Source organism: Myotis nattereri (genome assembly GCF_964212035.1).
Source record: "Myotis nattereri genome assembly, chromosome: X".
In the NCBI taxonomy this organism is placed as follows: domain Eukaryota; kingdom Metazoa; phylum Chordata; class Mammalia; order Chiroptera; family Vespertilionidae; genus Myotis; species Myotis nattereri.
In genome coordinates, this window is record NC_138078.1 from 98,054,797 (window position 1) to 98,069,297 (window position 14,501).

A 14,501-nucleotide genomic window follows, 5' to 3' on the forward strand; every position below is an offset into this window, starting at 1 on the left:
TTTAAGTACTTCAGAATGGATGTACTGATAGCTGGGACATAGGTTGGATATAGTTTTATTCCTCTTCCTGGCCTGAAAGTCACTATCTGAAAGATAAGGCAGCAATAGAGGGGCTCTAAATCTGGTATTGTGGCCATTACCCATTAATAACTTTGCAGTCAGGGCTAGCAACACTGCTAGACGCCTATCAGAAAGGGGAGAAAATTTGGTTTTCTAATGAGTGGCACCTGCTGTTAAACCACATGCTAATAATGGGCTAGGAAGCTTTTACGTACGTACTTCTAAATGCTGTTGTTGGTTAGACCATTTTGATCCTTTGGATTAAGTATTAAGCAGGAAGGAAAATAAAGTGTGGTAATTTTGTTTAAACCCAAGACCTTAACATTTTAAACAAACTGCCAGGAATTGCCAGTTGCAGAGCTTTACAGCTCACATGGTGCCGACTAAGAGCTTTTGATTTCCTTAGTGGGTCACTCATTAGTAATGCATTCAAAAGTGTGACACATGCTTTTCTTGTTGTGGAAATAGAATGAAGAGCTACAAAACACAGATGATTAGGAAAAGCTAATTCAGATCTAAGAGCCATACAAATCTTCAGTGACTGTTTCTTTGCAAGCTCTTTCTTTCAATAACTTCAACAGCACTGATAAGCTGAGAACTTGAGTTCTGTTATTCAGCCAGATGTATGGCTTTGTCAGGCTTATGTAATTGTCAGTTATCATCTGTAATATTAGAGACAGAACCTAAAAAACATCCCCCTAATAGTAGTTGTCATACTTGTCTTAACTTGTGCATTATTTTCACATCTTGCCATGGGACTTAGAAAATAGTCCCATTTGAAATAATCAAGCAGGAATTTCTTTCCAAAGTGGGTTACAGAAAAACTGCCTTTAATAGATGACTTGTTGCTACATGGTTTGGAGTGGTTATAATTTTCTTTCTTTTTTTAAGGATAACTTTTTAAAAATTGTTTTTATTGATATCAGAGAAGGAGAGAGAGGGACATTAATGATGAGAGAGAATCATCGATTGGCTGCCTCCTCCATGCCCCACATCAGAGATCGAGCCCACAACCCAGGCATGAGCCTTGACCGGTAATCTAACTGTGACCTGGTTCATAGGTCATTGCTCAACAACTGAGCTACACTGTCCAGGCTATAATTTTCTTCTAGTGATGAATTATATTCAAAGTGAGTCTCTATCACTTCTGTGTTGGCTAGATTTTTGTAGGAGAGAGAGATCCCTGTGTATTTATGACTTGTTCATAGTTCTCCCCTCAAGGACACAGGGAGTGACTTTTTCTAGCCCTTTATGCTTTATTAATCACTGAGTTTGTTGGCTTTTTTGTATGAACAATTTGGGATACTTGAACTAATTGATCATGCATTTGCCTTGGATCAGTAATCATTCCAAGCAGATTGGTTAGTCATTTTTTAAAATATATTTTTATTGATTTCAGAGAGGAAGGGAGAGGGAAAGTTAGAAACATCAATGACAAGTGAGAACCATTGATTGGCTGCCTCCTGCATGCTCCACACTGGGGATTGAGCCTGCAACTTGGGCATGTGCCCTGACTGGGAATCGAACCATGACTTCCTGGCTCATAGGTCAGTGCTCAACCACCAAGCCATGCCAACCAGGCCAGATTGGTTAGTCTTGAAGTTATGTGCCCACAAAGTAGTAGTAAAATGAACACAGAGTGTGGTTCATTTAGGTCAGCGTATAAGTGTTGCCTAGCTTGTCATTTAAACTTTGTGTGTTCTCTATTATATGGTTACAGGTTCTTCCATATCTAGCACAGACTTAGATATGTGACCATCATCACCAGGGAAACAAAACATAATGATCTGGTTGGACTAGTATATTAAAAAAAAAGCACAGACCTCATCACACATGATAAAAGGATGGCACAGTAGAGCATGGATTACATGCCACTGGGGCAGCACACTGTCATATACACTGAATGGATTTCTGTTTGAGTGAATGATATGGTATTTTGTCACCGGTTTTGTCTTCCATCCCACTTTTTAGTCTGTTTCATATTATCTTGTAATTTTTATTTTATTTTTTAGTCTATTTTTATTGATTTCAGAGAGGAAGGGAGAGGGAGAGAGATATAAACATCAGTGATGAGAGAGAATCATCAATCAGCTACCTCCTGCAGGCCCCCACTGGGGATTGAGCCCATAACATGGGCATGTGCCCTTGACTGGAATCAAACCCGGGACCCTTCAGTCCATAGGCCGACATTCTATCCACTGAGCCAAACTGGCTAGGGCAGGGGTGGGCAAACTTTTTGACTCGAGGGCCACAATGGGTTCTTAAACTGGACCGGAGGGCCGGAACAAAAGCATGGATGGAGTGTTTGTGTGAACTAATATAAATTCAAGTAAACATCATTACATAAAAGGGTACAGTCTTTTTTTTTCTTAGTTTTATTCATTTCAAATGGGCCGGATCCAGCCCGCGGGCCGTAGTTTGCCCACGGCTGGGCTAGGGTGTATTATCTTGTAATTTTTTAAAAAAAATCCTATTTTTTTATTTATTGATTAAGGTATTACATATATGTTCTTCTCCCACCCTGCACCCTCACCCCCACTCATGCCCTCGCCCCCCTGGTGTCTGTATCCATTGGTTAGGCTTATATGCATGTATACAAGTCCTTTGGTTGATCTCTCCCCCTTACTCCTACCCTCCCCTACCTTCCCTCTGAGGTTTGAGGATCTGATCAATTTTGATTTGGAGATCTTTGGCTATACATTGAGATGTCCAGTTTGCCTGGTTAATTAATATATGACTTACTTTCTAGCAGTCATTAAAGAGTTCCCGAGCTTGATTTCCAGGTATAGTTGACATTGAAAATCTGTGGATCACTGAGGGGAGTGTGATTAGGGGGTGGGCACTGGAACAGGCCGAGTACTGCTATTCTCCAGCCAGGTTCAGGTTCACTTCTTACCACATAGACATGTCAAACTGGGATAGTCTCCATTCCTAGCAATCCACTAAATGAATGTCCCTTAGCATTATACTGCTTCTTGGAACTTTGAGGACGTTGTCTATCTACTACTGTAACTCAGAATGAATTAACTTAAGTTTGACTGATACATTTATAAACTATTCTCAGGTTATGGAGGCATCTACACTAATAAAAGAGAAACATGCAAATTGGTGTCACTCCGCTACACCCACCAGCCAGTCAGGATGAGTATGTAAATTAACCGAACAAAGATGGCGGTTAATTTGCATACGCAGGCACAGAGCAAAGACTGAAGGCTCTGGCCAGAGTGAAGAGCGAAGACTTAAGACTGAAGAGGCTTGGCTTCTCCACTGTGGCCACAGCAGAGAAGCCAAGCCTCGCTGCGGCCAGAGGGGAGAAGGCTAGCCTTGAGGTGTGGCTTCTCCACTGCGGCCGGACCAAAGGCCTGGGTCCCGGGTGCCGGAGGAAAACCGATGCTGGCAGCCAGGGGAAGGAAGGCCTATTGTGCGAATCTTCGTGCAATGGGCTTCTAGTTAATTTATAAAACCCATTTTCTGATGTTAATAAATTAGTCGCTTTCTTCTAGCCCTGAGAACTGTTTGGTTTCAAGGAGTATTCTCCCCCAGAAAACAAGCCTGTTATTTAGTCTACTTATTGATTTAAAAAAAAATTTTAAATACATTTTTATTGATTTCAGAGAGGGAGAGAGAGAGAAATATCAGTGATGAGAATCATTGATTGGCTGCCTCTTGTACAGCTTCTATTGGGGATCAAGCCCACAATCCGGGCATGTGCCCTGACCAGAAATCAAACCGTGACCTCCTAGTTCATAGGTCAGTGCTCATCCACTGAGCCACACTGGCCAGGCTATTGAATTTTTAATTTTTTTGTTTATTGAATTTAGAAAGAGAAAGAAAAACATAGATTTGTTGTTTCGTTTATTTGTGCATTCACTGCTTGATTCTTCTATGTGCCCTGACTGGGAATTGAACTCATAACATTGGCATACTGGGACGATGCTCTAACCATCTGGGCTGCCTGGCCAGGGCTAGTCCATTTCTTTTGGTCTTACAAGCCATACACAGCCAGGTTTTAACTGCAGATACCCTGTTTTGCAGAGTTACCTCCATTGCAGACCGGTTGAATGTTGACTTTGCCTTGATTCATAAAGAACGAAAGAAGGCCAATGAAGTGGACCGCATGGTGCTGGTAGGAGACGTGAAGGATCGAGTGGCCATTCTAGTGGATGACATGGCTGACACTTGTGGCACAATCTGCCATGCAGCTGACAAGTGAGTGCTGAGCGGTGGGGCCTGTGGTTAGAAGTAAAAAGCTGATTGCTCTCTGAATGACTTAAGCTTGATGATTCTTTTTGGAACTGAATGGAGGGATGATAACTAGCTTTGGGAGTTTTTCATCACCCTAGGCTTGAATTTCAATATGTATAAATTGATGACTATTCCTTTTCCCCCCAGTTTTCCTTAGTTTTTTTCTCTTGTTATTGTGCTAAATTGTATGTAAAATAAACTTGCCATTTTTAACCATTTTAAGTATACTAGTATATAGCAAGTTAAGGTAGAAATCCACAGGCCGGAGTAGACATATTTATATTTTACTTAAAACAGAAACCCTGGTCTTATCTCTCTCTTTTTTTTTAGTCTTACCTTTTTAGTGTCCATTTTAGCTGTTACTACCTTTATTCAATACTAGAGGCCCGGTGCACTGGGGGGTGTCCCTCAGCCCAGCCTGTACCCTCTTCAATCTGGGACCCCTTGAGGGATGTTGGGCTGCCCATTCAGGCCTCGCTCTCACAATTCAGGACTGCTGGCTCCCAACTGCTCACCTGCCAGCCTTCCTGATTGCCCCTAATTGCTTCTTCCTGCCAGCCTGATCACCGCTAACCACTCCCCTGCCAGCCTGATCGATGCCTAACTGCTCCCCTGCCAGCCCAGTCACCCCTAACTGTCCTCCCCTGCTGGCCTGGTTGCCCCTATCTGCCTTCCCCTACTGGCCTGATCACCCACAACTGCCCTCCCCTGCAGGCCATCTTGTGGTGGCCATCTTGTGGCCACATGGTGCAGCCATCTTTGATCACATGGGGGCGGCCATCTTGTGTGGTGGAGTGATGGTCAATTTGCATATCTGGTTGTGACTAATTAGCATATCTGGTCGTGGCTAATTAGTATATCCCTCTCTTATTATATAGGATTAGTTCTCATCTCTTGCCTGTTCTAAATCGCCTTACCTCTGTTATCTCTGTTACCAGTCACCAGTCTTTTACCTTCCCAGATAATCTTTCACAGTGCCTTCCCACTTGCTAATCTTCCTAAAACTAAGGCTAGATCTCATCACTTCTCAGCTTTGAAAACTTAAGGGGCTAACCATTATTTACAGTCCAAGTTACTATGGATAGCATTGTCTCTCAAACTTTTTTTTGATCTATGAGTTTGCTTTGCACATGGCCTGGTGTATAATGTGTGCTAAAAAATATTTGTGTGCTCAGTGAGTTCTGATTTGGATCCTGGAGTGTACATTCATAAACTTGCTTATGTCTCTTTGTATTAGTAAGGTAATGCTAATTGCTATAATAGATCAACTCCTGAAGTGTTGGTGGCTTAATAAGATAAAGTCTTTTTCTCATTCATGGTGTATTCCAATGTGAGTATTCCTCTTTCAGTCATGTGTCACTGCATCTTTAACATGTGCTTTTCAAGATTACCTTGAAAGACATTTTCATTTTGGCCACCCAGAAAGGGAAAAGAGCATGGGAGATCGATTACCCAGTTATTATTATTATTATTTTTAGAGAGGGAGGAAGATATAGAGTGGGGGAGAGAGAGAGAGAAACATCAATCAGTTGCCTCCCCATACACACCCTGACCAGGGCCGAACCCGAAACCTGGGCATGTGCCCTGACTGGGAAATCAAACCAGCGATCTTTTCCATGCAAGGAACAATGCTCAACCAACTGAGCCACACTGGCCAGGGCCCATGGAAGACTTTTATAAGCTCGGACAAGAAGTGGTGTACATTGTAGCTACCCACATTTTGATAGTCAGAGTTAAGTCACATGGTCATACCTAACTATGCAAGCAAGGCTGGAAAATGTAGTCTAGTTGTGTGTCCAGCAAGAAGAAGTGATGGCTTTTGTTGAGTGTAGCAATCTATCACAGTTCTTTTATAAGAATCCAGATCTTGAAGTAAGTTCTTAGTATGGTTCTCTCTCCTTTAAAAAGAAATTGATATTTAGAGAGAGGAAAGGAGGAAGGAAGGTAGAGAGAGAGAGAAAGAGAGAGACATCCACTTATTGCCTCCCGCATGCGCCTAGATCAGGGATCGAACCGACAACCTAAGTATGTGTTCTGACCAGTAATTAAATCTGCTACCTGTTGGTCTATGGAGCGACACTCCAACCAGCTGAGCCACACTGGGCAGGGCCAGTTCTCTCTCCTTGATATTGACTGAATGGTAGCTCCCTAAAATCTGATGCATTGAAACCCTAACCCCCGGTGTGAGACCTTTGGGGAGGTATTTAGGTTTGAATGAAGTCATGAGGGTAGGGTCTTTATGATGGGATTATTGTCCTTATAACAAGAGAATAGAGAGCTTGCTTCCCCCCTTCTCCCCGGTACATGTGGAGGTCAGCGATGTCAAAGAGGTCATGTGAACACAGCAAGATGGCAGCCACTAATAAGCTAAGAGAACAAGCCTCAGAAGGGGAAAAAAAAAGGAGAGGCAGCCTCAGAATGAAACCTGTCTGCTGGGGTCCAACCCCAGCAGGTCCAGGGGTTCCCAAAGGTGTGGACGGAGTCGGCGAAGAAGGAATGACATGGAGGCAGCCTTCGGGTGATCATCATAGCCAGGTTCCTCTAGCCAGGATCTCCAGCCAGGATCTTTGTCCCTGTTCTCTTGCTAGGTTCTCCAGCCAGGTTCTCCAGTTTCTCCAGCCAGGTTCAGTCGCCAGGTTCTAGTCAGGTTCTCTTGCCATGTTCTATCCAGGTTCTGTAGCCAGATTCTGTCTCTAGGTTCTGTCCAAGATCTTTTGCCATGTTCTCTCGCTAGGTTCTGTCTCTAGGTTGTGTGGCCAGTTTCTGTCCAGGATCTTTTGCCATGTTCTCTCGCTAGGTTCTCTTGCTAGGTTCTGTCTCCAGTTTCTGTCCAGGATCTTTTGCCATGTTCTCTCCAGTGAAGTTCTTCTGTCTCTAGGTTCTGTGTAGGTTCTGTGTCTAGGTTCTGTGTCTAGGTTCTGTGTCTAGGTTCTGTGTCCTGTTGTCTTGTTACATCTGTATTTATACCAGTTGATTCCAATCCTATCAATCTCTATTCCAAAGGTTAGGGCGTTTCTTATCTCCATTCCAGGGAGTAAAGATTATGTAGCTTAAGCATGATTGTTCGTAGTTTAAGTGATTAATTACCCACCTGGCACTTAGTTAAGGGGTTTTATTCCCTCCCTAACTTCAGGGGAAAATCCCTACCTGGGGAAACAACCTTTCCCAGAGAGGTGACTTTGGTTAAAACACATAGTGCCAAGAAGGTGAGCAAACATATTAAGAACAGTGTGCCATATATGCCAGGTCCCTTGAAACAGCAAGGATGGACCCGCTCCCGGCACCTGTCTTGCTACCACCTTGATCTTAGACTTTGCAGCCCCCAGAACTGTGAGAAATAAAATTCTGTTTAAGCCACCCATCTGTGGTATGGCACCCAAGCTGACCAATAATATACACTTCTTCTTAATCAGGTTTTATAGCAGGAGTGGGAAACCTTTTTTCCTGCCAAGGGCCATTTGGATATATATAACATCATTCACAGGCCATACAAAATTATCAACTTAATAATTAGCCTGTTATATCTGGTCAAACATTTAATTAACTCACCCCTCATGCCTTGGCAGGGCCAGACCAAATGATTTCCAGGGCGTTATACGGCTTGCAGGCCAGACGTTCCCAACCCTGTTCTATAGTGACAGGTAAGATTAATCAAAATCAACTCTGCTTTTTTCCTGTAGACTTCTTTCAGCTGGAGCCACCAGAGTTTATGCTATCTTGACTCACGGAATCTTTTCTGGCCCCGCCATTTCTCGCATTAACAATGCATGCTTTGAAGCAGTAGTGGTCACCAATACCATACCTCAGGAGGATAAGATGAAGCATTGCTCCAAAATACAGGTGAGGATGAGATTCTTGAAAAACAAAACTCCACTAAGTATTCAGGAGCTGGTAATATGTGTTGAATTACCAAAAGAATTCCTCCTTTCCTCTTAAGGGCTTATTCTACCATCAGGATCTGTGTTCCTAAAGTAAAACATCACATGCTTTAAAACTCAGATTGCTCGACTCAGAATCTCTAGAAGATGGAGCCTAGAAGTCTACGTTTTAACAGGCTCTTCCAGTGATCATGATACTCAAGTTTGCAAATCTATGTTTTATAGTATGTGTGTGTGTGTCACTCTTAACTATTGGCCCCTGCAGACATAATATGAATCCTTCAAACTGATGTCATATTCCTTAGATCTCCAGTGTTTCTCAAAGTTGCTCTGGAACCAAAGTAAGTTAATTACTTGGGGTTCTTAATATGCAGATTACTTTGCTCCATCCCAGACCTACAAAACCAGTAGTCCTGGGACCACTACTTTAAAGTAATTCCCCAAGTAATTATTAGGCACTTGAGTATGAATGTTGTTGCACTAAGAGAAGGCCTTTGCTTAATTAAAAATATATACAGTAATCCATTAGCTTTCTGAGATATGTATAATTGGAGGGTTGATGTTATTCTTAAAGGGATTTTTTTTTAATTAAATCTTTATTGTTCAGATTATTACATTAGTTACTCTTTTTTCCCACCATAACTCCCCTCCACCCAGTTCCCACCCCACCCTCCGCCCTCACTCCCCACCCACTGTCCTCATCCATAGGTGCACGATTATTGTCCAATCTCTTCCCTCACCCCACACCACTTCCTTCCCCCCCACCCCCCCGAATAGTCCATTCCCTTTCTATGTCCCTGATTCTATTACAATCGCCAGTTCATACTGTTCATCAGATTATTTATTCACTTGATTTTTAGATTCACTTGTTAATAGATGTGTATTTGTTGTTCATAATTTGTATCTTTACCTTTTTCTTCTTCTTCCTCTTCTTAAAGGATACCTTTCAGAATTTCATATAATACTGGTTTGGTGGTGATGAACTCCTTTAGCTTTTTCTTATCTGTGAAGCTCTTTATCTGGCCTTCACTTCTGAATGATAGTTTTGCTGGATAAAGTAGTCTTGGTTGTAGGTTCTTGGTATTCATCACTTTGAATATTTCTTGCCACTCCCTTCTGACCTGCAAAGTTTCTGTTGAGAAATCAGCTGACAGTCGTATGGGTACTCCCTTGTAGGTAACTGATTTTCTTTCTCTTGCTGCTTTTAGGATTCTCTCTTTGTCTTTTGCTCTTGGCATTTTAATGATGATGTGTCTTGGTGTGGTCCTCTTTGGATTCCTTTTGTTTGGGGTTCTCTGCGCTTCCTGGACTTGTAAGTCTATTTTTTTGACCAGGTAGGGGAAGTTTTCTGTCATTATTTCTTCAAATAGGTTTTCAATATCTTGCTCTCTCTCTTCTTCTGGCACCCCTATAATTCGGATGTTGGCACGCTTGAAGCTGTCCCAGAGGCTCCTTACACTATCTTCGTGTTTTCGGATTCTTTTTTCATTTTGCTTTTCCAGTTGGGTGTTTTTTGTTTCTTCGTATTTCAAATCTTTGACTTGATTCTTGCGATCCTCTGGTCTGTTGTTGGGAGTCTGTATAATGTTCTTTATTTCAGTCAGTGTATGCTTAATTTCTAGTTGGTCCTTTATCACAACATCGAGGGTCTCATTAGATTTCTTGAGGCTCTCACTACATTTATCGGCGGTCTCACCAGTCTTTTCGAGGGCTTTATTAAGTTTATCGGCGGCTTCTAGACAGTTCTTTAAAGACCTTAAAAGTGTGGTTTTGAACTCTATATCCAGCAGTTTGCTTTCCTCCAATTCTGTCATTTGTGTCCTGTTTCTTTGTCTCAGCATTTTTTATGCTTCGCTGTGTCGATAGAGTTCCTTTCTGTGCTAAGTGTCCCAATTACCTGAGGTAGACACTCTTGGTGCACCCCCTTGTCGGCTTTGTGCACAGTCTTGTTGTAATTAGCCTGATTGTTGTAGTTATCACTGTGAGGAATTGACCTCCAGGCCAATTGGCTGTGAGAATCAGCTGTGTCTGCAGTAGGAGAACTTCTGTGCTGGAAACACCCCTCTGGGGCTAGACTTGCTTCAATGGGGCTTTGGTGCTCACTGAGTCTTCCCCCTGAGTGTGTCTTTTACGGTTCCACAGAGCTGTAAACTGGATGGTCCCACTCTGACCTCTGGGTACATTGGCTCCTGGATCTCTAGGGAGGTGCTAATCTAGCCTTTGCCTGAGGCTATCCAGCAAAAGCCTCCCTGCAGGGCTTGGGCGGGGCGGGTCCCACGGGATCAACAAGGCGGGGTTAGCAATTATGGCTGCTCTCAGTCTTGCCCTCAGAGGCTCTGCTTCCCAGTATCCCAGCAATCGCTGCAAGCCCCACGGAGAGAAAGCTGCCCTAGGGTTCTGAGCGATGCCAGACAGTCCCGCTTCTCCCGTATGAGTCTGGGTCCCTAGAGACTCGCCCGGAGCTGGAGCTCAGAGTCTGAGACTCCCTCCCGATTGAAAACAACAACCGCGCCCTCAGCCGCCAGCCCGCTCCACATGCACTCCGCACCTCAGTATCCCACTTCAGCACTGCGCCTCCTCTGAGCCTCGGTATGTTTTACTCTTTTCTCCTAGTTGTAGAACTTCCACTCAGCCAGCCTTCCTGTGGTTCTGGATGATGTCCGTTCCGTCTTTTAGTTGTATTTTTGAAGTGGTTGTTCGAGGCAGCAAACTCCGGTGTTTACCTATGCCGCCATCTTGGTTTCTCTCTGGGATTTTTTTTTTTTTTCAGCTTAAATATTCATTCTTAAAAAATAAAATTTAAATGTCAACCTACCACCATCTTGGTGAGTCTGAGTCAGAAATTTTCCTCTGTTAGCATTTTAACTCTATACTATGTGGTTATATTAAAAATGTTATCACCTGGCCAGAGGGGTTCAATTGGCTGAGCATCATCCCATGCATGGAAAGGTTGTAGGTTCAATTCCTGTCCAGGACATATACCTGGGTGGCAGGTTCAATCCCCAGTTAGGGCACATATGGAAGGCAACCAATCAATGTTTCTTTCCCTCTCCCTCTCCCTGTCTCTCTCTCTGTCCCTCTCCCTCGCTCTCACCCTTACCCATACCCTCGCCCTCCTTCCTTTCCTCTCTCTAAGCATGTCCTAAGGTGAGGATTTAAAAAATGTTATGAATAGCTGGGTGCAGACTCATGAGGTGAAACAGCACAGTGAAGGACTCTCATTAGACTTCTCATCATTGTCTGCAAATTGGCCAGTCATCTCTGTTTATAGGATACTAACTTGGTGTTTTTCATGTCTTTCTAGGTGATCGACATCTCCATGATTCTTGCAGAAGCCATCAGGAGAACTCACAATGGGGAATCTGTTTCCTACCTGTTCAGCCATGTTCCTTTATAACAGAATAACTTCTGAGGCTTTTGAAAAATAAAGTGAACCCCTTCCCTTGTTTTCCCTTGGTGTTCGATGGAAAATTCAGCAAAAGCCCCAGCTTGCTCCAATAGCTTTCTACATCCCATTCCAGGTATATTAACTTTTCTCCAAAATTAGGGAAAGACAGATTGAGACTACTCAGGTTTCCTACCTGCATTGTCTCGTTCTGGCTTCTTTGATTTTGTGGGCCTTGCAGCTTTAACTATAACTCAGCTTCTGCAAGATTTCAGACTTTGAAGGGTGTTGTGTGGGGGTGCTTGAATGTGTTTGGGGAAGCTCAGACTACTTTTCACGTGAATGCTTCTGGGATTCCTAGGTTCAGAACTACTAGCAACAGAGCCAAGCCCAAATAAACAAAATAAAAAGAACAAAGCCAAACTAACTCCCAACCCCCCTTAACATGTGACAAGTTCTCTAAAGTCTATACTAAATTACAACAAGAGCCCTAGGCAGCCCAGAATCCAGCTCTGGTTGCTGATTCCCTGTAAGGCAGGCAGCTCTCAGGTAGGAGCCTGAGGGAAGGAAGGCAGCACACAGTGCAGCAGATGCTTCTTGGGAGGAAAAGAGCCTGATCCCTCAACCTCTGCTAGGAAACTGTCACTTAGTCTCTTTTGTACCTGTTCCTTTTCCATTTGGTTTGACCTTCAACCATCTTGACCTTTTCCTGGCTAAATACCTTCTTGGGCCCAAATGATCCTTGTACCATAGTCTTCTGGAAAGCAAACCTCACTTTTTGCTGTGTATTCTTTAACATTTACATGAGATTATTTTGCTGTAGCTTAATCTTAGCCCACTATCACTGTGGTAGAAGGTTCTAGGTGGTTTTGTACTGCCTTTTGATTAATTTAAGTATTTAATTTTCATCTTATTTCATTGGATCTGTTTGGCCTCTCAAATGACCTGAGGTTTCTGTTAAAAAATTGATGTTACTAGCTTGTGTAGAGGAAACTAATAAAGTATCTGTGTGTGATTGTGGGTCTATATCATATCTGTACTACTCTCTCTGCTAAATGTTTAGTTTAGGTATCTTGCTGCCTAATGATAGTTCTTATTATTTGTTTCCAAACTATTAACTGCACTGTTAAGCCAAAAGAAGACATTGGCAGCAACTTTATTCAGCTGTAAGACCTTAAGATGTCTGGGGTTTACTTAGAACTATATATCTATAGTAATTATGTGCATTATACTGCAATTATAGGATGTTTAATGCCTGCTGGATCTCTAGTTCTTATTACTGGGAATTAGGTATTCTCTTACTAAAAGAGAATAGCTTCTATAATTTATTCATTTTGAACCAATTTTGCCAAATGTGAAATTTCTCTACATCAATAGTTGAGACACACATTTGGTATTTGATTTCAGCCCTTCCAAATAAAAACTATTGTAGAAGGTAAATGTGCAAAAGTTAAGAATGAATTATAATGCATGGCAAAATTTTAAGTGAGTTTCTTTGTATATCATCAAATAAGGGCATTCTTTTATTTTGGGAAGCTACATTCTTCTGGAGCTTTATAAACAGTGCTCCTTTATCCTGGTTCTGGTTCTGTTTCCTTTGTATTTGTTTTATTTTGAATATTGGGATACTCATTTTACAATGAGTCTTGAAAAAAGTGGTGCGGAGAACCAAGATGGCGGCATAGGTAAATAACTATACTTGCTGCCTCTCACAACCACATCAAAATTACAACTAAAAAGCAGAACAACAACTACCCAGACCTGCAGGAAAGCTGGCTGAGTGGAAGTTCCACAACTAGAGAGGTGAAGAAAGTGCATTAAACTGATAAGAGGTGCAGAGGCACGGAAAGTGCTGGCACCTGGATGTACTGTTCTTTTAATCAGGAGGGAGATACAAGCTTCTGCTTACTCTGAACTCCAGTTCCGGGCGAGACTCTGGGGGACCCAGACATACACGGGGAGAAACTGGACTGTCTGGCATCAGGACAGGAACACAAGGGCAGCTTTCTCTCAGAGGTGCTCACAGCGATCATTGTTCCTGCACGGGGGCGCAGGACACAGAGACCCGGGGTCCTCTCCAGTGTAGGGCTGACTGGCAGCCATTGCTGTTTGCTCCGCCCTGGTGATTCCCAGAGACCCCACCCCACCCAATTTACAACCCTACCCAAGCTGTGCTCATTGGCTTTTGCATATGAATGGCCTGTCCTTTATCCGTCTAAAACCTGTGAAACTGCAGTTGGGTCAGAGAGCCCCAGAGCTTCCAAAAGAAGGCCCAATGTCCAGCAGCAGCAGCCTGCCTTGCTTCACAGCTGGACCTCGCCTGGGCACTTCCAAACCCCATACAAAGAGGAGGAATCTGCAGATGTCTCTGTAGCTCCTGCTGAGTAGCCCCAGACAGTGGCTGACCTTGCACCTCCTTGGAGATCCAAGAGCCAGTGTACCCAGTGGCCAGAGTGAGACCATACTGGATTACAACTCTTCATATCCATAAGAGACACACTCAGGGGGGAGACTCAGTGAGCACCAAAACCCTGCTGAAACAAATCCTGCCCCATAAGGGTGTCTCCTGTGCAACAGATCTTCCAGTGTAGACACAGCTGGTCATCACAGCCAACTGTCCTGGAGGTCAATTCCTCCCAGTGATACCAATAGCAATCAAGGCTTAACTACAACAAGACTGTGCAAACAGCCCACAAAGGGGTGCACTGAGAGCGTCCACCTCAGGTGACTGGGGAGGCTAAGCCACTGGGCCCTATAGGACACCTACCACGCAAGGCCACTCTATCAACTCAAGGAGACTTAGCAGCTACCCAATACATAGAAACAAACACAGGGAAGCAGCCAAAATGCGGAGACAAAGAAACATGCCACAAAGGAAAGAAATGGATGAAAGCAAAATACTGGATATAGAGTTCAAAACCACGGTTATAAGG

At 43.3% G+C, this 14,501-nt stretch overlaps 1 protein-coding gene across 3 annotated transcripts in view; it reads left to right on the forward strand.

Annotated features, from left to right (window-relative positions):
* The window catches only part of PRPS1 (phosphoribosyl pyrophosphate synthetase 1), a 39,448-nt gene extending 26,306 nt beyond the window's left edge, over positions 1–13,142 (forward strand). Inside the window, exons 5-8 of one of the 3 annotated variants that reach the window (XR_013997332.1) lie at positions 4,096–4,269; positions 7,986–8,145; positions 8,243–8,407; positions 11,488–12,601. Coding sequence is in view for 1 of the 3 variants with exons in the window: in XM_081115354.1 (XP_080971480.1) it covers positions 4,096–4,269; positions 7,986–8,145; positions 11,488–11,580 (427 nt within the window). In the remaining 2 variants the exon portion in view is untranslated. Of the gene's footprint in view, positions 1–4,095; positions 4,270–7,985; positions 8,146–8,242; positions 8,408–11,487 lie in introns of all 3 variants that reach the window. The other 2 variants (XR_013997333.1, XM_081115354.1) reach the window with 2 other exon arrangements.
* The last annotated feature ends 1,359 nt before the right edge of the window (positions 13,143–14,501 follow it).